Here is a 24,254-nt window from a genome sequence, read left to right as displayed (position 1 = left end):
CTGTTCTTGTACAAAGTATATATCTGTAAAATCATTAAAGTTATGTTGTATGTAAATTTGCGTCGTTTTTAGCCAAAAATCGGCAGGTGTTATTCGTGTATTCTGATTGGCGTGTTTTATGTTATACTCATTCCGTAGCGGAGTCTAAATCGTCTAAATTCTCATGAAGAATTGTCGCTTTAGAGTCATGTCTGGAAAAAAATAACATTTGGAAATGTCGTTGACTGTTATCTTACGAAGTTGTGTTAATCTCAGAGGAAAATGCGACCGTTTGGCGACGATAACTTTTCGCGGTACGTGGTCGTGTTTACGCAAGAAGATAATTTGTTGAGTTCATATTTTGTCGCGAATATAACCGTTTCACATTTGTTTTTACATCAGCTTAGTTAACCTTTTTCGTACTTGGCAAAGTCTGCGAATTTTTTATTTCATTTTTGATTTGTTTGAATATTGATATTTCCATTTTGACGTTTATATCCGGATGAAATGCCGAGTATGTTAGTTCGCTTCATCTCCCCATGCATTACATAGAGTTGACACACTAAGAATCATTAGGCTTTGAAAGCTTAAGTCTTTTTCTGGAAATAGTAGTTTTGATGAGGGTAGAGGGGCTGATATGGGGACCATCAAATCACTCATGCGAACAACGTCTGTACTTAAAATATTTTCTACAGCAAATTTTTGAAATTTTAACGAACTGAATTAATGAGCGGACTCTTTGAACCAGAGTGTACTACTTTGCTTGCTGAATTGCCTTCACGGATTGTCGAGAAAAATGGAGTAATATCTGGCATAGATTAAGGTACTATTGAAACCCTTTTGGCGACAAAGGATTTTAAGTCCATGGTAGGTTTTCGAGTTGATCTTCTCAAGCAAATAAATGAGAAAACAAATTTCGGTTTAGAAACTATTGTGCGTCCTTAGTCAATCGGCTGAGTGCTTGTAGATTGAATCATAACATTTTTGTGGACGAAGATCGTCCAGGTTAGTAGAGTCCTGAGAAGGACTGTTGATATTGATGTAGACTTACGTTACGACAACCTTAGCCGTAGTCATCTTCAGAGTCAAGTGACTCGAAACGTCAGTCTACATCAACAACAACCGTCTTTCTCAGGACTCTACCAACCTGGACGATCTTCATCTACGAACATGTTACGATACTCCCGCGTTCAAATCGTTTACTTTAGATTGAATTATGATGTTCAAGAATTTTAGGAACTTTGAGGCTGAATTTCCCCCAAAAATTTAAAACAATAGAAGAGCAAATTGAGGCTGGCGAAACAATGTTATTATGATAATTGCAATAAATGCTACTAAAATTTCACAGAGTAACGTGCGTAAGGGCATAAGATTGTTCGCCTTCTTTTTAATATCTGTACTGAAAACTGTACGCTCTGTTTGAACCCAAATATCAATAATTTTTACACAAGTATTAAGGTACTGTAATCCCAAATATAATCCTAAAACTAATCCTAAACTTAATCTTGCGACTTGCGTGGTGGACATTATGATAATTTACATGAGGTAAATTATATACATTACGAAGATGAACAAGAAACACATTTTGACTTGAAGCTGAAACCAGGCAGAAGATAAGAATTTTGAGGTTGTGTTGAGTTTTTCTGGTTCTTATGTCATGAAGAAAAGGGTGTTGTTCTCAAGCCTGTTGAGCAAAAAATTACCTCTAAAGTACGAAATGTTTTTAAATGACAGCATAAAGTTCACACTTAAACTACATAAATTTAATTTCATTGTTAATGCTTTAAATTGCCTACTTTGATTGTTTGAACTCGTGCATTATTATTGATGAAGACACATGACATGACCGACCATAACAGCTTCTCTGCTATCATTGAATTCTTGATGAAGTGAATAACATAATTTCTAACCAATGGGAAAACTAACTGAGAGCTTGCAATTGACAGGAGTGACATATCAGTCAAGCATCTATGAAAATTGTTCAGAGGCTGAATGGGATGAGGTGTTGTATGAATTGTAAAGATGACATTTGTGGAAATACTTATTGATGATGATAATATGTTCTGTTCAGGAATATGAGTGGCCTTTGGTCAGTCCATTGGACCCAAGCGAGTTCATTGAGGTTGAGGTTTATAACTTCAACAAAATATTCAACAATAGGTGAGAATGAAGTGAGTACATTTCTTAAGCATTGTGCCACAGACTTGTGATTTTTTGATTTCCTACTTTGAAGGTTGGTTGGGGTATTTCGCATGGTCTTACAGAAGCTCATTCAGGATGGACACTTGGAAATTCAAGAGAGCTTAGTTGATTCAAACAACACGGTCCTTAAGGTGAATGAATGATGTTGACCAAAAATGAAATGTTCCATCGAAATAAACATAAAAGTAGAAATATTCTAAAGTGATCTCTTTGAACTTGGGAGTATCGCCTCACATTTGTGGACACGGGCATATGGGTCAACATTTTTTTGTGTGGGAGGGGTCAGGACATTTTCAGTCTTAAATTACTTGATTTACCTAATTTTCCAGCAAACAATGTTCGACTGTCAATAATACCATAATACCAAATAATGTTGAACAATGTTGATAAACATCAAATAATGCCCGACTAGCCTTGTCCGTCCAACATTAGGAGGGGAGGGGAGGGGGGGGCAACACACCTCCCTGCCTCTCAGCCTTATATGTCTATATTTGTAGATGTTGTTCATCAAGGTCAGTGTTGATTGACATTTGACATTCTTAGCAGTAGTCATCTTTATCTTTAAGACTAAATTGACCAGGACGATCAACATCAACAAATAATTTAGTTCGCACCATAATCATAAGGAGGTCAAGTTTGATGAAATAAAAGCTTAACTAGTTAACAGGGCTTTTATTGTGAACAACATGGTGGTAGCCACAATCTGAACAGAAAAAGGAGAAATTATTTTTACCTAAATTTTCATATCCGCCCATTTTATGCTTTAGGCCCAAGTTTTTGTAGAACTCCTCTATGATCCACCCGACGGTGATGCTATTGATGCAGGATGGCAAAGCGACATCCTCCCCGGACCCGTGCCTATTTCCGGCGAACCAATAGAACAGCCTTATCAACCTCTTGTGAACATCGGTGACAATGGCTCATGGGAAACAAGTTTTCGCGCCATGACAGAAGCGGAACGTAGACGATCGCATTTGTTGCTGCAGGAGTCAAATCGTCCTGCTGGACGACCCATTGGTAGCATGCCGAACATCCCAATGCTTTTCACTAATGATGCTGCAACACAAGAAATCGAGTTAGGGTAAAGTAATAATGTACTTTATTGTACTGCAGTATCCTGTTGATACTGACACCAACTGGTCATGATCACGTGGTGGATTTATTGACGGTGTGAGATAGAAATGTCAAGCGTGAAGTTTTTAAAGTTTTATTGGAAAGTTTAGTGAAGAACAATTAGCAATTTTATCAGTAATAGTTTTCTCTTGTTATATTGCTTTTTCATCTGTTTTCGCGTTTAGCTACTATTTGGATCGACCGTATAAACTGTCAATTGAAAGCAGTAACTTTAAGTCTGGTCCTTGAATGGAAAGATAATTAGATATAAAAACGTACTTAAACACGCTAACCTTGTCAAATGGCGATGATTTCCACAGGCGGGCGTTAAAATGACTAACAAAATTAACAATAAAATCAATACAAGTTATAGCTTACTTTTGCATATAGAGCAAGGTACTAGGTATACGTACAAGTTATAGCTTACTTTTACATATAGAGCAAGGTACTAGGTATACGTACAAGTTATAGCTTACTTTTGCATGTAGAGCAAGGTACTAGGTATACGTACAAGTTATAGCTTACTTTTACATATAGAGCAAGGTACTAGGTATACGTACAAGTTATAGCTTACTTTTACATATAGAGCAAGGTACTGGGTATACGTACAGGTCATAGCTTACTTTTACATATAGAGCAAGGTACTAGGTATACGTACAAGTTACAGCTTACTTTTGCATGTAGAGCAAGGTACTAGGTATACGTACAAGTTATAGCTTACTTTTACATATAGAGCAAGGTACTAGGTATACGTACAAGTTATAGCTTACTTTTACATATAGAGCAAGGTACTAGGTATACGTACAAGTTATAGCTTATTTTTACATTTAGAGCAAGGTACTGGGTATACGTACAAGTTACAGCTTACTTTTACATATAGAGCAAGGTACTAGGTATACGTACAAGTTACAGCTTACTTTTACATTTAGAGCAAGGTACTAGGTATACGTACAAGTTATAGCTTATTTTTACATATAGAGCAAGGTACTAGGTATATGTACAAGTTATAGCTTATTTTACATATAGAAGGTACTGGGTGTATTACAAGTTATAGCTTATTTTACATATAGAGCAAGGTACTGGGTATACGTACAAGTTATAGCTTATTTTACATTTAGAGCAAGGTACTGGGTATACAATTACAGTTTAGCTTTACATATAGAGCAAGGTACTAGGTATACGTACAAGTTACAGCTTACTTTTACATTTAGAGCAAGGTACTAGGTATACGTACAAGTTATAGCTTATTTTACATATAGAGCAAGGTACTAGGTATACGTACAAGTTATAGCTTATTTTACATATAGAGCAAGGTACTGGGTATACGTACAAGTTATAGCTTACTTTTACATATAGAGCAAGGTACTGGTATGCGTACAAGTTATAGCTTACTTTTGCATATAGAGCAAGGTACTGGGTATGTACAAGTTATAGCTTATTTTTACATATAGGGACAGGTGCTAATTATGCAGTACAAGTTATAGCTTATTTTTACATATAGAGCAAGGTACTGGGTATAATTACAAGTTATAGCTTACTTTTACATATAGAGCAAGGTACTAGGTATGTACAAGTTATAGCTTACTTTTACATATAGAGCAAGGTACTGGGTATACGTACAATTTATAGCTTGTTTTTACATATAGAACAAGGTACTAGGTATACGTACAAGTTATAGCTTATTTTTATAAAGAGCAAGGTACTAGGTATACGTACAAGTTATAGCTTATTTTTACATATAGAGCAAGGTACTGGGTATACGTACAAGTTATAGCTTATTTTACATAAAGAGCAAGGTACTGGGTATACGTACAAGTTATAGCTTATTTTTACATGTAGAGCAAGGTACTGAGTATACGTACAAGTTATAGCTTATTTTTACATAAAGAGCAAGGTACTGGGTATACGTACAAGTTATAGCTTATTTTTACATATAGAGCAAGGTACTGGGTATACGTACAAGTTATAGCTTATTTTACATATAGAGCAAGGTACTGGGTATACGTACAAGTTATAGCTTATTTTACATAAAGAGCAAGGTACTGGTATAATACAAGTTATAGCTTACTTTTACATATAGAGCAAGGTACTGGGTATACGTACAGGTCATAGCTTACTTTTACATATAGAGCAAGGTACTAGGTATACGTACAAGTTATAGCTTACTTTTACATATAGAGCAAGGTACTAGGTATACGTACAAGTTATAGCTTACTTTTACATGTAGAGCAAGGTACTAGGTATACGTACAAGTTATAGCTTACTTTTACATATAGAGCAAGGTACTAGGTATACGTACAAGTTATAGCTTACTTTTACATATAGAGCAAGGTACTAGGTATACATACAAGTTACAGCTTACTTTTACATGTAGAGCAAGGTACTAGGTATACGTACAAGTTATAGCTTACTTTTACATATAGAGCAAGGTACTAGGTATGCATTACAAGTTATAGCTTACTTTTACATATAGAGCAAGGTACTAGGTATACGTACAAGTTATAGCTTATTTTTACATTTAGAGCAAGGTACTGGGTATACGTACAAGTTACAGCTTACTTTTACATATAGAGCAAGGTACTAGGTATGCATTACAAGTTACAGCTTACTTTTACATTTAGAGCAAGGTACTAGGTATACGTACAAGTTATAGCTTATTTTTACATATAGAGCAAGGTACTAGGTATACGTACAAGTTATAGCTTATTTTACATATAGAGCAAGGTACTGGGTATACATTACAAGTTATAGCTTATTTTACATATAGAGCAAGGTACTGGGTATACGTACAAGTTATAGCTTATTTTACATTTAGAGCAAGGTACTGGGTATACGTACAAGTTATAGCTTACTTTTACATATAGAGCAAGGTACTAGGTATACGTACAAGTTACAGCTTACTTTTACATTTAGAGCAAGGTACTAGGTATACGTACAAGTTATAGCTTATTTTACATATAGAGCAAGGTACTAGGTATGCATTACAAGTTATAGCTTATTTTACATATAGAGCAAGGTACTGGGTATGTACAAGTTATAGCTTACTTTTACATATAGAGCAAGGTACTGGGTATACGTACAAGTTATAGCTTACTTTTACATATAGAGCAAGGTACTGGGTATACGTACAAGTTATAGCTTATTTTACATATAGAGCAAGGTACTGGGTATACGTACAAGTTATAGCTTATTTTACATATAGAGCAAGGTACTGGGTATACGTACAAGTTATAGCTTACTTTTACATATAGAGCAAGGTACTAGGTATACGTACAAGTTATAGCTTACTTTTACATATAGAGCAAGGTACTGGGTATACGTACAATTTATAGCTTATTTTTACATATAGAACAAGGTACTAGGTATACGTACAAGTTATAGCTTATTTTTATAAAGAGCAAGGTACTAGGTATACGTACAAGTTATAGCTTATTTTACATATAGAGCAAGGTACTGGGTATGCATACAAGTTATAGCTTATTTTACATAAAGAGCAAGGTACTGGGTATACGTACAAGTTATAGCTTATTTTTACATGTAGAGCAAGGTACTGGTATACATTACAAGTTATAGCTTATTTTACATAAAGAGCAAGGTACTGGGTATACGTACAAGTTATAGCTTATTTTTACATATAGAGCAAGGTACTGGGTATACGTACAAGTTATAGCTTATTTTACATATAGAGCAAGGTACTGGGTATACGTACAAGTTATAGCTTATTTTACATATAGAGCAAGGTACTGGGTATACGTACAAGTTATAGCTTACTTTTACATATAGAGCAAGGTACTGGGTATACATTACAGGTTATAGCTTACTTTTACATATAGAGCAAGGTACTGGGTATACACAAGTTATAGCTTACTTTTACATATAGAGCAAGGTACTAGGTATACATTACAAGTTATAGCTTACTTTTACATATAGAGCAAGGTACTAGGTATACGTACAAGTTATAGCTTATTTTACATTTAGAGCAAGGTACTGGGTATGCATTACAAGTTACAGCTTACTTTTACATATAGAGCAAGGTACTAGGTATACGTACAAGTTACAGCTTACTTTTACATTTAGAGCAAGGTACTAGGTATACGTACAAGTTATAGCTTATTTTTACATATAGAGCAAGGTACTAGGTATACGTACAAGTTATAGCTTATTTTTACATATAGAGCAAGGTACTGGGTATACGTACAAGTTATAGCTTATTTTTACATATAGAGCAAGGTACTGGGTATACATTACAAGTTATAGCTTATTTTACATTTAGAGCAAGGTACTGGGTATGCATACAAGTTACAGCTTACTTTTACATATAGAGCAAGGTACTAGGTATACGTACAAGTTACAGCTTACTTTTACATTTAGAGCAAGGTACTAGGTATACGTACAAGTTATAGCTTATTTTTACATATAGAGCAAGGTACTAGGTATACGTACAAGTTATAGCTTATTTTACATATAGAGCAAGGTGCTGGGTATACATTACAAGTTATAGCTTACTTTTACATATAGAGCAAGGTACTGGGTATACGATACAAGTTATAGCTTACTTTTACATATAGAGCAAGGTACTGGGTATACATTACAAGTTATAGCTTATTTTTACATATAGAGCAAGGTACTGGGTATACATTACAAGTTATAGCTTATTTTACATATAGAGCAAGGTACTGGGTATACATTACAAGTTATAGCTTACTTTTACATATAGAGCAAGGTACTAGGTATACATTACAAGTCATAGCTTACTTTTACATATAGAGCAAGGTACTAGGTATGCGTACAAGTTACAGCTTACTTTTACATATAGAGCAAGGTACTAGGTATACGTACAAGTTATAGCTTACTTTTACATAAGAGCAAGGTACTAGGTATACATTACAAGTTATAGCTTACTTTTACATTTAGAGCAAGGTACTGGGTATACGTACAAGTTATAGCTTATTTTACATATAGAGCAAGGTACTGGGTATACGTACAAGTTATAGCTTTTACATATAGAGCAAGGTACTAGGTATACATTACAAGTTATAGCTTACTTTTACATTTAGAGCAAGGTACTAGGTATACATTACAAGTTATAGCTTGTTTTTACATATAGAGCAAGGTACTGGGTATGCATTACAAGTTATAGCTTATTTTTACATAAAGAGCAAGGTACTGGGTATACGTACAAGTTATAGCTTATTTTTACATATAGAGCAAGGTACTGGGTATACGTACAAGTTATAGCTTACTTTTACATATAGAGCAAGGTACTGGGTATACGTACAAGTTATAGCTTACTTTTACATATAGAGCAAGGTACTGGGTATACCTACAAGTTATAGCTTACTTTTACATAAAGAGCAAGGTACTGGGTATACGCATTACAAGTTATAGCTTATTTTACATATAGAGCAAGGTACTGGGTATACGTACAATTTATAGCTTACTTTTACATATAGAGCAAGGTACTGATTATGCATTACAAGTTATAGCTTGTTTTACATATAGAGCAAGGTACTGGGTATACATTACAAGTTATAGCTTACTTTTACATATAGAGCAAGGTACTGGGTATGCATTACAATTTATAGCTTGTTTTACATATAGAACAAGGTACTAGGTATACATTACAAGTTATAGCTTATTTTTTATAAAGAGCAATTACTAGGTATACGTACAAGTTATAGCTTATTTTTACATATAGAGCAAGGTACTGGGTATACATTACAAGTTATAGCTTATTTTTACATATAGAGCAAGGTTACTGGGTATACATTACAAGTTATAGCTTATTTTTACATGTAGAGCAAAGTTACTGAGTATACGTACAAGTTATAGCTTATTTTACATAAAGAGCAAGGTACTGGGTATGCATTACAAGTTATAGCTTATTTTACATATAGAGCAAGGTACTGGGTATATGCATACAAGTTATAGCTTATTTTTACATATAGAGCAAGGTACTGGGTATGCATTACAAGTTATAGCTTATTTTACATAAGAGCAAAGTTACTGGGTATACGTACAAGTTATAGCTTACTTTTACATATAGAACAAGGTACTGGGTATACATACAGGTCATAGCTTACTTTTACATATAGAACAAGGTACTAGGTATACGTACAAGTTATAGCTTACTTTTGCATGTAGAGCAAGGTGCTAGGTATGCGTACAAGTTATAGCTTACACATATAGAGCAAGGTACTAGGTATACGACAAGTTATAGCTTACTTTTACATATAGAGCAAGGTACTAGGTATGCGTACAAGTTATAGCTTATTTTTACATTTAGAGCGAGGTACTGAATATGCAGTACAAGTTACAGCTTACTTTTACATATAGAGCAAGGTACTAGGTATGCATACAAGTTACAGCTTACTTTTACATTTAGAGCAAGGTACTAGGTATACATTACAAGTTATAGCTTATTTTTACATATAGAGCAAGGATACTAGGTATACGTACAAGTTATAGCTTATTTTTACATATAGAGCAAGGTACTGGGTATACATACAAGTTATAGCTTATTTTACATATAGAGCAAGGTACTGGGTATGCAGTACAAGTTATAGCTTATTTTACATTTAGAGCAAGGTACTGGGTATACGTACAAGTTACAGCTTACTTTTACATATAGAGCAAGGTACTAGGTATACGTACAAGTTACAGCTTACTTTTACATTTAGAGCAAGGTACTAGGTATGATTACAAGTTATAGCTTATTTTACATATAGAGCAAGGTACTAGGTATACGATACAAGTTATAGCTTATTTTTACATATAGAGCAAGGTACTGGGTATACATTACAAGTTATAGCTTACTTTTACATATAGAGCAAGGTACTAGGTATACGTACAGGTCATAGCTTACTTTTACATATAGAGCAAGGTACTAGGTATACATTACAAGTTATAGCTTACTTTTGCATATAGAGCAAGGTACTAGGTATACGTACAAGTTATAGCTTACTTTTACATATAGAGCAAGGTACTGGGTATACATACAAGTTATAGCTTATTTTACATATAGAGCAAGGTACTAGGTATACGTACAAGTTATAGCTTACTTTACATATAGAGCAAGGTACTGGGTATACGTACAAGTTATAGCTTACTTTTACATATAGAGCAAGGTACTGGGTATGCATTACAAGTTATAGCTTATTTTACATAAAGAGCAAGGTACTGGGTATGCGTACAAGTTATAGCTTATTTTACATATAGAGCAAGGTACTGGGTATACGTACAAGTTATAGCTTATTTTTACATAAAGAGCAAGGTACTGGGTATACGTACAAGTTATAGCTTATTTTACATATAGAGCAAGGTACTGGGTATACGTACAAGTTATAGCTTATTTTTACATATAGAGCAAGGTACTGGGTATACGTACAAGTTATAGCTTACTTTTACATATAGAGCAAGGTACTGGGTATACGTACAAGTTATAATATATTCTCGGTACAACCATTAGTAAAGTAGTTCGCTTTCTCTGTTGACCGTAATAAAAGTGTAGCCATATTACCGTATTGACGAGGTCACCTGAAGGCCGCTGTTGATATCTTTCTATAATGTTTATTCACATTTGTCTTTTTTCTCACAGTTTGCTTTATAGTAGGAAGGAATCCTTACCCAACATGAATAGTACAAGTTCCAATGCTGCTGTCAATCCCGAAAATTCTATCGTTGCACCTTTTGATAAAATGTGGCGACAAGAAAGTAATGGCGCGAGGGAATCTTTCAACGTCAGTGAACTCAAAGGGTAGGTGTCTGCTGTTCTGCGAGCTCTTCTACTATTTGTTTAGTAGATGAAGTGAAAACGAAGATCAATGATACTGCTTGGAGGGGGCTTTTGAGGGAGGGAGGGAGGAGAGGGCAGGGCTGCGCTCGCCTTCATGAGCTCGAGTGATTTTTGACAGCTTGTGGCAGCAATTGAATGAAAATATTATTTTACAACAACATTTGTTGTTGTTATTCAACATGACAAAGTGACCAATAAATGTCATGAATTTTTAGTCATGTGACGCGAAATATTTAAAATTTTCATACAAGACAGTAAGATCTTCGACTAGAGTTCATTTTACTGCCAATAAAAATGAATTACTTAATGTTTTATCGGGTTACATGTTTGTAGATGTAGATCGTCCAGGACGGGGTGGTCTCGAGAAGGACCTTTGGTGTTGGTATTGCTGACTTTCTTCAGGGTTAGTGATCTTGACTCTGACACCAACAGTCCTTCCCAGGACTTCGCTAACCCTGACGATCAACATCATTGAACTAAAATACATGGAACGTCACCTGTAATAGAAAACCCCAATAATTTTTTGAAACCAAATTTTACACCCAGACACGCGTGTGTAGTCAATCAATTTTCACTCCGCGAGAGAATCTCGAGAAACACTACACACGCGTGTCTGGGTGTAATCTCGCGTGTCTGGATTTAAGATTTGACTCCAATTATTTGCTTCAGGTAGTGCTCCATTTATTTTAGTTCAATGACCAACATCTACCAAACATGTAGCGATACTCCATGGCTCAAATTATATACTTTGTTTTCTACAGTCATAGTCATCCTCGTGTTATATACTTTGTTTTTTACAGTCATAGTCATCCTCGTGTTATATACTTTGTTTTCTACAGTCATAGTCATCCTCGTGTTATAAACTTTGTTTTTACAGTCATAGTCATCCTCGTGTTATATACTTTGTTTTCTACAGTCATAGTCATCCTCGTGTTATAAACTTTGTTTTCTACAGTCATAGTCATCCTCGTGTTATATACTTTGTTTTCTACAGTCATAGTCATCCTCGTGTTATATACTTTGTTTTCTACAGTCATAGTCATCCTCGTGTTATATACTTTGTTTTCTACTGTCATAGTCATCCTCGTGTTATATACTTTGTTTTTACAGTCATAGTCATCCTCGTGTTATATACTTTGTTTTCTACAGTCATAGTCATCCTCGTGTTATATACTTTGTTTTCTACAGTCATAGTCATCCTCGTGTCAGAGAACGAAAAAAAGAGTCGGTGAAGGAACTGGATTATCAGGTTCAAGTTCGTGTGTTGGAATGTCGTCAGTTGGCTGGTACTCAACTTGATCCAGTGTGTACTGTGACTGTTGGTAATCAAAAGAAACATACTGCTGTGAAGGAGCAGACAAATTGTCCTTATTGGGATGAGGTATATGTTCTTTATGGTGTTGCGAGTTCTGAAAAATGGTTTTTGTGTACTGATTGGTGGATTATGATAAACAAACTCCTTAAATTAATTGAATGGCGCAGTCAATTGTTGCGTTGTTGAAGTATTCTTCATGTCTTACATAACTTGATATGTTTTGTTTTATTCTTCCTTTGAACAGTTCTTCGTGTTCGACTTCAAGATGCCTTCATCTGTTCTCTTCGACAAAATCATTAATCTTCAGGTACAAACCCTCCTGCTCGCAGTAGTCTTCAGGTAGAACCCCCCTGCTCACAGTAATATAACATGACATTAGGTCATTGGTGAGTCTGCACTGCATCCGTTACACATATCTACTAGTACTAGCTTCATTCTAACGAGGTCAAATTGCATCTTTGTGAACTTACTGCTGTAACCGACTTTACTCTGAGTATAAGAATGATCTTTTAGCGCACAAGTAACTTCATAAAACATCACGCGAAACTCCTGGTTGTGAATCTTATCTAATTCTTACACGCGCGACTATTTTCTTTACATAGGTTTTTACCGGAAGAAATTTGGTATCCCAGGGAGCTCTGATTGGATCTTTTAAGGCAGGTTTTTTGAGTCCCTTTTTGAGCACCATGTGCAATTAATGTACACTATTTTAAAGCCATCACCTGAGCTTGCCGACTCTTGTGCCGGTCTGTGATGTTATGTCTTCGTTTTCGATGAACGTAATGTTTTTATGTCTGTCATTTGGAAAAGTTTGTGTGAAATTCTATGCTCAATATCTTTACTCTGTGGGTGAAAACTTATCTGCGCGCAGTAGACTAAGTCGGCTTACATTGAACTTCATATTTATTGCCATACAATTTACGTTTTCATATCAACCACATGTCTTGTTGCTATCGTTCTTTTTGATGTAAGTATAAAGAGGAACGGAAGTTGCCATTCATGTAAGCTATGCATTTGTGTGAATTGGGAGGTTACTAATGAAAGCAAACGTGAGCCGAATTTGTATATACTTTGCCATTGTGCTGAAGAATTCCGTCTACTTTGTAATCATTTTTCGTGTTTTTTACTTAGTTGGATGTGGGCACAGTTTATGCCCAGGTCGACCACAGATTTTGTCGTCGTTGGGCTGTTCTTACGGATCCAGAAGAAACGCTTGGAGCATCAGGCGCTGGCGTGAAGGTAATATTATTTCAACTGACATCATATAGTCCCCGAAACTCCGCTGACAAACAAACTGGAATGTTCATCGGCTCGTACTTATGAATTTTTTCACAGGGGTATTTGAAAGTGGATATAACTGTCCTCGGTAAAGGAGATCCTATAAAGGTACACATGCTTACGTCACGATTTTGATGAGTGGACATTCTAGTAGTGACGTCGCCAGCTTGATAAGTGAGGGGGATTTTATTCGTATATCTGCGTTTTTCCGTATTAACTTCTTTTGAAATCAATTTTTTCTTAGGGATTAAAACCTGAATGTATGAATCTTGTTCCCTCCACAAGAGGCGTAACTAGAACGTTAATTGTGTGTGTGGGGGGGTGTATATTCATATATTCAGTTGTGCTCTACTGATTTCTTTTGAAATTCAAATTACTTTCAAAAGAAATCAGTAGGGCACAGCGGAATATATGAATATGCACCCCCCCAATTAACGTTCTAGTTACGCCACTGCCCTCCACTTATCGAGCTGGCGACGCCACCGCATTTTACCGTTGAAATAAATGCCCTCACAAGTTGATCAAAACTTTCACTGTTTGAGCGTTACTGCATGGCTGTGCGTTGGGTTGACTTGCCTCATTGTGTTTGATCTTCAGGTCCTAATGCAAGGAACAGGTTTTTCTTTGTGGTTTATGTGATATTTACTTCATCCTATAGGAAGCACCCGCCATCAAAGACAACGATGAAGATATAGAAGGGTGAGTTTTCATTTACGTAAAATATATAACATTTTGTCAATTAGTGAAGTGTTAAGCTCTTATTTCTAACTGTACTGTATTTTTGAATAACCTTTACTACGCATGTTAATATTATTAAGCGAAGAGTAGTTTTTCTTGTATTTATGAACGAACTAATTCTCATCCCATCTATGCAACACTGATAAAATTATTGTATTTGTGAAGACCAGGCTATTTACCAGACGAGCTAAAACTTTGGACTAGCTATAGTATGGCAGTTATGTAATTTTTTAATAGATAAAGGTCATAGCACTGACATTGATACAACATTTTCAGAAATCTGTTATTACCGGAAGGCGTTCCTGCTGAAAGACCAAAGGCCCAAATAATCGTCAAGATTTATAGAGCTGAAGGATTACCAAAAAGTATTGAAATAACTTTTTTTTCCTTTTCATACAATCGCTGCTACAATTCAGTAACATTTGGTTGAAACGAGTTTCTTTTTTTGTCAAAACACAGTGAACTCTGGATTGATGGCAAACGTGAAGAAAGCATTTACGGGCGAGGTGAATATGCTCATATTTTTTTAATTTTTCATTTTACCTTGACGTCTTTTTGAAATTAGACGATCGCACTACTGGTAAAGTTTGCTCAGTTGGTTATGAGGGAAAGAAATCAATTCCCTTGAAGAGACACAACTCGTGAAAGATGTCGCCATCATACAATCCAACAAATCTTATCGAAATAAATAGGAGAAAAGTTGAGTCTTTTTATGACTTTTAATTAACGTAATGGTTTTCTTTTTCCTACAGGTTCGAGATTTGGTAGATCCATACGTCGAGGTTTCTTTTGCTGGACATAAAGTATGTTGCATGTTTGTAGTTTAAAAACTTTCAAATTACGATTCACTTGGCAATTTTTCGATCTTCTTCGAATAACAGTTGATTATCTTCTCTCTAAAAATCCACCTTTCCGACGGTGGACACACGTGTCCAAATTACGAGATCAAATTACGAAATTCGGACAAACAAATGGTCGGACATAGTATTGTTTATGTAGAATAATTGCAATAAAATAGTAAGGAGATGCTTTTGGGCTTTGGGGTGTTTGTAAATTTGATTCTAGTTATTCAGAACGATGATTTATGAAGGCAGAAATACTTTGTGTTAGAAAAAAGCATAACGATCAAAGGAAAGCTTGAATACTGGCATGTTGTCCCGCAAACGAGTTTTTTATTTGTAAGGATTGTTATGGGCCTTTACGGCTCGACTTAGATGCAGCTAAAATCGGATCTGGATATTCTTTGGTAGAGTGGTTTCTTACAATGAAATGCATACTACATGCATGTACGTAATAAATTGGAGGGCTGTCTCTATGAGATCAAAAAAGTCCTTTGAATCTGAAAAGTGTACTTTTAAATCGAAAAATTACTCGAGAAGGGAAGTTACTTTCTAGATTTAATCATGAAAATATTGTAAGGTAAAAAGAAATTTACTATCTAAAATGACTTACAATTTTACGACATAAGGGTTCAATTTAGCGTATTAAACGTTATCTTCGCTTATTAAATGTTATCTTCGTAAAAACTATTATAAAAAAGTAGATAATTCCTTTTCTCCACGAAGCGCACGGATGGTTTCGTTCATGATGAGAGAGTTATATTGTATGAGGAGGCATACACCGGTATACACTCGTAATATCGGTGACAACGCTAGAAGTGTTTTTGTTTATTTTCTATAAGTTTTTATTTGCATATTGCATGTCATATACAAGCTTCCCTTTGATTTGACGGAAAATGGTTTTTATTCTCTCTTACACCTTCTGTCTTTATAATTTGTCGTTCTGGATTTCTAAAATAAGATTTACAAATACCCATGGAGCATCTTCTTTCTATTTGTTGCCACTATTCTACATATACAATACTATGTCCCACTATATGATTGTCCGAATTTTGTAATTTCATCTCGTATTTTTGACACGTGTGTCTACCGTCGGAAAGGTAGATTGGCTAAAACAGATAACCGAAATCTTTTATTTCTAGCAAAAAACGTCGGTAAAAAAGCATACGTACGAACCAGCATGGAATGAACAAGTTGTGTTTGCAGAACTAGTAAGTGGTCGTATTCATAACAGTCATTTTACAAATCTTCTTCCTTCATCGTAGTTAGAAATGCGTTCACCATTACACAAATATTTTCATGCAAAAACAACGAATTGTTAATGAATTTCCCATAAGAACTGCTGTCTGTTTGTTCACGCGACAAGCTTCTTCAGGTTTGTGCTAACACGTTTTTCTTTTATTTGTCGCATGTTAGTTTCCGCCACTCTGTCGACGAATCAGATTACAGCTAAAAGACAGGTACAAATGTCACATTGTGTATGTAATACATGTAGATTAATTTGAGAATTAACTAGCGTCTTCATAAAGGATTTTGGAAAAAAACATGTTTTATTATAGATATGTTTACATAAATTGTCCCATAGCTACATGAATGTACGACCATGTCATGTACGATGACGTCACGTACGATGACGTTGGGATGCAGGCACACACTAATGGTTTTTTATACTTCTTTGCTAAGATTGATTCCAGTCTTTTTCTTGTTACAGTGATTCTGTATCGGATGAGGTAATTGGGACACATTTCATCGATCTCTCCGCCATATCAAATGATGGTGCAAACGGTAAGCCTTTGTTATAAATGTTTTTATGATTTATATGATATCCGCATTATAAGTTTGTCAACTGGAATTTTTAGCGGGAAGCTTAAAATTATACCTCATGTAGCGTAACCGATAACCATTATACACCAACTCTAACCATTATAAACCAAAGTTAACCATTATACACCACCTCAATATTATAAACCAACGCTAACCATTATAAACAAACGCTTACCATTATACACCACCTCTAACCATTATAAACCAACGCTAACCATAATACACCACCTCTAACCATTATAAACAAACTTTAACCATTATACACCACCTCTAACCATTATAAACCACCTCCAACATTATGCACCAACTCTAACCATAGACCATTCTTAACTAACAAGTGATGTAAGTACCCACTATCCTAACCGCTGACCATTATACACCAACTATGATGAAAATGCTCACTACACTAACTGCTGACCATGGAATATCTTCCTGATAACCCTTGTTTAAATTCTCTCTCCAGTCTTTCCACATCTTTCCAAATATCGTTGATATAAACTTTTGATAAAGGTTGCGTCAAATATTCCCAAATACATCTTTGATTCCTGAATAGAAAACCTAAGAATTTCATTTTCTGTTCTCATTTTACTGTGTTTGCTACTATTTAACTTGCACAACTAATGTAGTATATTTCATTGCACTGTACTAAACTGCTGCACCACGCACTTGTACTAATTTACTAATGATCATTTATGTTAATCACAGAAGGCACGTGGGCTATTGCACGTGACATGATGGCACTAAAGTTAGTAATATTTGGAAGAGGGGGGGGGTGTTGTGGGGATGGGGTGGGGCAGTAATAGATCTAGGGTTGGTCAGAATACATTACTGAAAATATATTTCCATCTTAAAATTCTTAAGAGCAAATCTTATACGGAGTATTTTAGTCTACAATTTACTAACCAATAGCTTTGTTTAAAAAGTCTTTTGAATTGAAAGTGAGCTTTTATAACTTATTTTGACCTACCCTAGATGTTCATCATTATGCAATGTGTTCATGTTCATCATTATACAATCTGAACATGTGCATCATTATACAATGTGTTCATTTTCATCATTATACAAGCTGAACGTGTTCATGATTATACAATGTGTTCATGTTCATCATTATACAAGCTGAACATGTTCATCATTATACAATTGTTCATGTTCATCTTTATACAAGCTGAACATGTGCATCATTTTACAATGTGTTCATGTTCATCATTATACAAGCTGAACATGTTCATCATTATACAATGTGTTCATGTTCATCATTATACAAGCTGAACATGTGCATCATTATACAATGTGTTCATGTTCATCATTATAAAAGCTGAACATGTTCATCATTATACAATGTGTTCATGTTCATCATTATACAAGCTGAACATGTTCATCATTATACAATGTGTTCATGTTCATCATTATACAAGCTGAACATGTTCATCATTATACAATGTGTTCATGTTCATCATTATACAAGCTGAACATGTGCATCATTATACAATGTGTTCATGTTCATCATTATACAAGCTGAACATGTTCATCATTATACAATGCGTTCATGTTCATCATTATACAAGCTGAACATGTGCATCATTATACAATGTGTTCATGTTCATCATTATACAAGCTGAACATGTGCATCATTATACAATGTGTTCATGTTCATCATTATACAAGCTGAACATGTTCGTCATTATACATTGTGTTCATGTTCATCTTTCTACAAGCTGAACATGTTCATCATTATACAATGTGTTCATGTTCATCTTTCTACAAGCTTAACATGTTCATCATTTTACAAGCTGAACATGTTCATCATTATACAATGTGTTTTTGTTCATTTTTATACAAAGTGTTCATGTTCATCATTATAAAAGTTGAACATGTTCAGTGTTTGCATGTATCTTCATTATTTATGTCATTGTATCATACAAATTCTCTGAGGTGATATTTCAAGGAGAAAGAGTTAGTTTATTATGTGGGAATATCTCTTGAGCAGGATGGAACAGTGATCTTTATCGTCCTGTACCAACAGGAAAATCAAAGAAAAAACGAAAGGGTTTGTAATTAAATCGCACCTTGCACTTAATTTGCACTTGTATTTAGTGTATATCTGATGTAATTTTTGTTTTTGACTTTGAATGTTTACGATTCCTTTAGCTTATGTCATTCGAATGGATAAATTTCATAAATTTTTTTTGAAAGAATCTTTAAGATATCTTAGCGAGCAGGCTTTCAAACCAACATATCTGAGCTAAAATAGTCCATTTCAACGATTTCAAAAAACTATTTTAAAAAAGCATCAACGAAAGTTGTCCTTTCATGAAAAAAATATTTTTCCTCATTCTTCAAAATTTAAACAAAGATTTTCAATTTCCTTAAAGAAGTATTCTTGTGCGATGTAGAACTTTTGTTTTCTTTCTGAGTCATGTATGTTATGATTTATCGTATTTTCTTTTTTCTCGTTTCTATTTCCATTTCCTTTCTGGCAACTTTAACGTCACGTGCACATCACATGTACTACTTTTGTATAGCTGATCGACAATCATCGTCAGCTGATGTTGGTAATTATCATAATTGTTACAATTCTTATTGGTTCAACGTAGAACTCCGACATCGTACGTCACACATTGATGAATTTTGATGTGAAACAGCATTGATCAAAAATTTGTGTTTTTGCTCATCAATAAAAAATGCGACATTTTCGAAAAAAATTGCAACCAAATGATCTATCTAAGGATTTGTGAAAACTTCGATACCATTGCTAAATTGTAGCATCTTTGTATTTGTCGATCGTCATTTCCGTGGAAAAAATACGTTTTCGCTATAGCTATACATGTGTGACCGACCTTGGAGCTCTTCTTTGAACCTTGCCTATGTATGTAACGTTTTCTAGGAATGTAGAAGTACGGCGAAGCCTTACTTGGCTAAAATATCGAGGTCGATTTGAAGGTGTGGGGACAGTTGAATGTTCATCCTTTCGTGTGATGTGAAAAAATAACTAAATCCACGGTTGTACGTTTGATTTTCGACTTTCATACGCACCTCCGATCGACTTCGATCAGTCGTGAACGAACATCAGCTTATTTTGTTATCATTCATATTTCAATGTTGTTTTCGTTGGCGACCGATGCACTCTGGGATACATTGTTGGTTATATGAGCAGTTTTCACTTATAGCTACGACAATGGTAAATATTAACAAAAAATTTAATCGTAACTAAATGTCGCCTTGTGTAAAGGAATCCAGTAAAATTGAAGCTTTTGAAATCCGGAATCCACGAGTGTGGAATACGGAATCCACGTACGCAGTAGGATCGGAATAATTTTTTCTTAAATCTGGCGTAGAGTGAAATTCAATTTTTGAAATCCGGAATCCACGTACGCAGTAGGATCCGGAATCATTTTTCTGAAATCTGGCGTAGAATGAAATTCAATTTTTGAAATCCGTATCCACGTACGCAGTAGGATCCGAAATCATTTTTTCTGAAATCTGGCGTAGAGTGAAATTCAATTTTTGAAATCCGGAATCCATGAGCCGGAATCTGGAATCAAACATCACAATTGATTCCTTTACACTAGGCGATAAATAATAAACTAACTATATAATGTCTATTAAAATAAATTGTTATATATATATAACAATTGTTTAAAACTGTAATCAGCCTAGAGGCGTAAGTAGAACGTTGAGGGAGGGGTGGGTGTGTGTACATTCATATATTCAGTTGTTCCCGAGTGATTTCTTTTGAAAGCCAATTCATTTTGAAAACAAATCAGTCGGTCACAACTAAATATATAAATGTACACCCACCCCTCCCTCAAATATTGTTCACGTTACGCCCCTGAGTTACCTCCCGTGCATCACGTTTTAAATTCCTCGATAAATAGAAGTAATAAATTGTTGACGTAAGTAAGTCCCGTGATTTTCTCTCATAAAGCAACTTTGAAAATGTATTTCGTATTTTAAACATAAAAGCGATAAAAGTCGAATCGTTTAATGAAGTAAAATAGAAGTGAATTTAAATTCATCTGAATTATTATTTGTTGAAATAAAAATGTCGATCCTATAAAAAATTAACCTTAATAATTTCATGTTTGTAAAAATGTAGATCGTCCAGGTTGGTAGAGTCCTGAGAAGGACTGTTTTTGTTGTTGTTGACTGACGTTTCGACAACCTTAGCGGTAGTCATCATCTGAGTAAACCTTAGCGGTAGTCATCTTCAGAGTAAACCTTAGCGGTAGTCCTCTTCAGAGTAAACCTTAGCGGTAGTCATCTTCAGAGTAAACCTTAGCGGTAGTCATCTTCAGAGTAAACCTTAGCGGTAGTCATCATCTGAGTAAACCTTAGCGGTAGTCATCATCTGAGTAAACCTTAGCGGTAGTCATCATCTGAGTAAACCTTAGCGGTAGTCATCTTCAGAGTAAACCTTAGCGGTAGTCATCTTCAGAGTAAACCTTAGCGGTAGTCATCATCTGAGTAAACCTTAGCGGTAGTCATCTTCAGAGTAAACCTTAGCGGTAGTCATCTTCAGAGTAAACCTTAGCGGTAGTCATCTTCAGAGTAAACCTTAGCGGTAGTCATCTTCAGAGTAAACCTTAGCGGTAGTCATCTTCAGAGTAAACCTTAGCGGTAGTCATCATCTGAGTAAACCTTAGCGGTAGTCATCTTCAGAGTAAACCTTAGCGGTAGTCATCTTCAGACGTTTTGACTCTCAAAGCCCTTGAAAAGTCTTTAATTTGAAAATTCATTTTCAAGGGCAATTCATTTTCCGCAGAAGCAGAAACGAGAAGATTTCTTTGAAATAGTTACTACTCCTAAAACGTGTCTCAAGAAAAGTTTGACTTACCGTAGCGTAATATGTTTGAGTACATTTAACGTAAATGACTCTGAAGATTACTACCGCTCAGGTTGTCGAAGCGTCAGTCAACAACAGCAAAAACAGTCCTTCTCAGGACTATACCAACCTGAACGATCTACATTTACAAACATGTAACGATACTCCCGGGTTCAAACCATTTACCTTAACAATTTCAGAAGAAAATAAATGAATAAACTTTACAAAAAATATTTCGTTGATACGTGGACAAGGTATTGGTATATGTGCGTAACCTGTAGTGTACAGGTTTGTCTGATCCACACTGCTCACTTTTAAGGTTTCATGCCGACTTTTGGACCGTGTTGGGTAAATCTTTACGGATCGACAAGAGATTATTCACTTTTTGACGAGCACAACGATCTCAACAATGGACTGGTAGGAACGTGTTGTTGTGTTTCTATTAAATAACTGTTTTTCCATGGAAAATATTTGCGTCTATAACATATGGATGATTATACATAATTTAAACCTAACACGGTTTTATATGCACATGAAAACATGTGACTTGGACGAGATTTGAACTCGCACCTTCGGGATCCTAGTCCGCCGCTCTACCTGTTGAGCTATCAAGCCCAAGTCACATGTTTCTAATGTGCATATAAAACCGTGTTAGGATTATATATGTATATTCTCTGATGATGGCTTTGGGATATGGATGATTGTTGTTAGTTTTATTCATAGACTATAGACATTGATTATAGACTTATAGTTATAACATAGAGGGGTATTCTAAATAGGAGAGGTCTAAATTTTTCAATAGTTGTGATTACTATTCTTCTTCTAAACATATTAATATACATGTATTTTTCCCTGGTAGAATGTTACTATGTATTTGATATGTACATAAACTTCCGCAACACTCCTTACTTTGTTATGTTTCTGAACTTCCTGATTCTTAGCGATCAATGTAGCCAATCACCGATTCTGCTTTCAACGCTACCAATGGAGCATATTATAATGATCCCATTTGTCCTAGGGTGAAGGTGTATCGTACCGTGGTCGCTTGCTGATGGCCGTACAGGCAGAGACGGGTGAATCTGCTTCAGACTCTGGAATCAAACAAGTCGAAGTAGAAGCAGCTGCACCCATTTCTGAGGTTAGATCCCGTATGAAATGTTGCAAGCGATTAGTCGTTAGTAGTCAGTGCAAAGGTTAAGCAAACACAATTTAATTGTTGAACAGTTCACTGGTTTACAACTGTGGATCCTATTCTATAACTTTCATATTTCAGACGGCAGCAGGTAAAGAGGAACAATTTCAGTTGTTCGCCTGTCTTTACGAGGCATCAATGATCGATAGAAAAGTTGGTGATAAAAATATTCAATTTGAAATGACCATTGGTGAGTTTCCAAAATCTGATTACAACATTGAACCTGTGGGAGGAGAGGGATGGTAGAGGACAGATCTCCAAATCCTTTATTACTGATCCCGTCAAAAGAAGACAAGGTAACAATGTAGAATCTAGGGGATACCAAAGGGTAAAACTCTAATTCTGTTTAAGCCTTAGCACTAATCTCCTTCAACATACGTACGACGAAGTGAACAATGTAGAAGCTAGGGGATACTTGTAGGTAGCCTTCTAAATCCTTGTAAAACTAGATCTACAAATTATTGAAGGACAATGGCTAAAAATATTCCATTGCACAAATTACTGAACTTAGTATTCTGTACACAAAATGCAACAAAACACTTATTATCAATTATTTCACCAGTCTGCAAATTTATTTTCAGGAAATTACGGAATCAGCTCGATCGAACGGATGAAAAAGTCACAAAAGATTCGGAGGACAATCCATACGTAAAATCCCTTTCGCCTCCAGCTCGACCTGTCACCAACAACAGGCAATACTATCATATACCTTGGGAAGAAGCCAAACCTTGCCTTCACATAAAATTTCCTGGCAGGACCACAGAAGACGTTCGTTCAACGCAAACATCATCTACAAGATATGCGAACGATTTGTAAGTAGAGAATTTCAAAGAGGGATCCTCATTGAGTTAGTGTATGGGACTATGGGTAAACTATTTTCTTTGGTTATTGGATAAGATTTAGGGCGTAGAACTTCTCTTTGTTTTGTTGAATACTATGTTGAATTCAGCCATGCTCTTAGGAAAGGAAATCTTTTTATACGAGAGTACATGCTTTACCATAAATAACTTAACTTACAAAGATGAGCTACTTTTTGTTTTTCTTTAGATGTTTACTAATAAATTTTTAAGTAATGGAGCGAGCCTTCCATACATACATACATATATAGTTCAGTGGTTGTACCTAACCAATGACACATCAATGGAGCGAGCCTTTTA

General features: G+C 35.2%; 1 protein-coding gene across 3 annotated transcripts; it reads left to right on the top strand.

Moving 5' to 3' along the window:
- The first annotated feature begins 101 nt into the window (after positions 1-101).
- LOC124451331 (otoferlin-like) lies at positions 102-23,855 on the top strand. 3 transcript variants are annotated; one of them, XM_047001945.1, is made up of 24 exons: positions 102-293; positions 1,926-1,981; positions 2,051-2,139; positions 2,213-2,312; positions 2,949-3,262; positions 10,892-11,050; positions 12,278-12,470; positions 12,649-12,711; positions 13,007-13,060; positions 13,536-13,643; positions 13,740-13,790; positions 14,341-14,381; positions 14,697-14,785; positions 14,880-14,926; positions 15,173-15,223; positions 16,402-16,470; positions 16,676-16,719; positions 16,971-17,044; positions 19,071-19,130; positions 19,606-19,635; positions 22,225-22,322; positions 22,924-23,043; positions 23,179-23,287; positions 23,679-23,855. In XM_047001945.1, the coding sequence occupies exons 1-24, from the start codon at positions 215-217 to the stop codon at positions 23,747-23,749; spliced, it is 2,169 nt and encodes a 722-aa protein (XP_046857901.1). In that variant the 5' UTR covers positions 102-214; the 3' UTR covers positions 23,750-23,855. The 3 variants fall into 3 exon arrangements, with proteins under 3 accessions (XP_046857901.1, XP_046857903.1, XP_046857902.1); XM_047001947.1 differs by lacking the exon at positions 102-293 and adding an exon at positions 1,537-1,606; XM_047001946.1 differs by lacking the exon at positions 102-293 and adding an exon at positions 1,621-1,689.
- The last annotated feature ends 399 nt before the right edge of the window (positions 23,856-24,254 follow it).

This window comes from Xenia sp. Carnegie-2017, unplaced genomic scaffold (assembly GCF_021976095.1).
Source record: "Xenia sp. Carnegie-2017 unplaced genomic scaffold, XeniaSp_v1 HiC_scaffold_24, whole genome shotgun sequence".
NCBI lineage: Eukaryota > Metazoa > Cnidaria > Anthozoa > Malacalcyonacea > Xeniidae > Xenia > Xenia sp. Carnegie-2017.
The sequence above is the reverse complement of the archived record's forward strand: the minus strand, read 5'-3'. Positions and strand labels throughout refer to the sequence as shown.

Excerpts from the sequence above, each read along its gene's own strand:
- LOC124451331 (XM_047001945.1), top strand. The coding sequence starts at position 215 with ATGTCGTTGACTGTTATCTTACGAAGTTGTGTTAATCTCAGAGGAAAA. Across the intron at positions 11,051-12,277 it reads AACGTCAGTGAACTCAAAGG|TCATAGTCATCCTCGTGTCA; the intron begins GTAGGTGTCTGC and ends TGTTTTCTACAG. Across the intron at positions 17,045-19,070 it reads ATCAAATGATGGTGCAAACG|GATGGAACAGTGATCTTTAT; the intron begins GTAAGCCTTTGT and ends TCTCTTGAGCAG.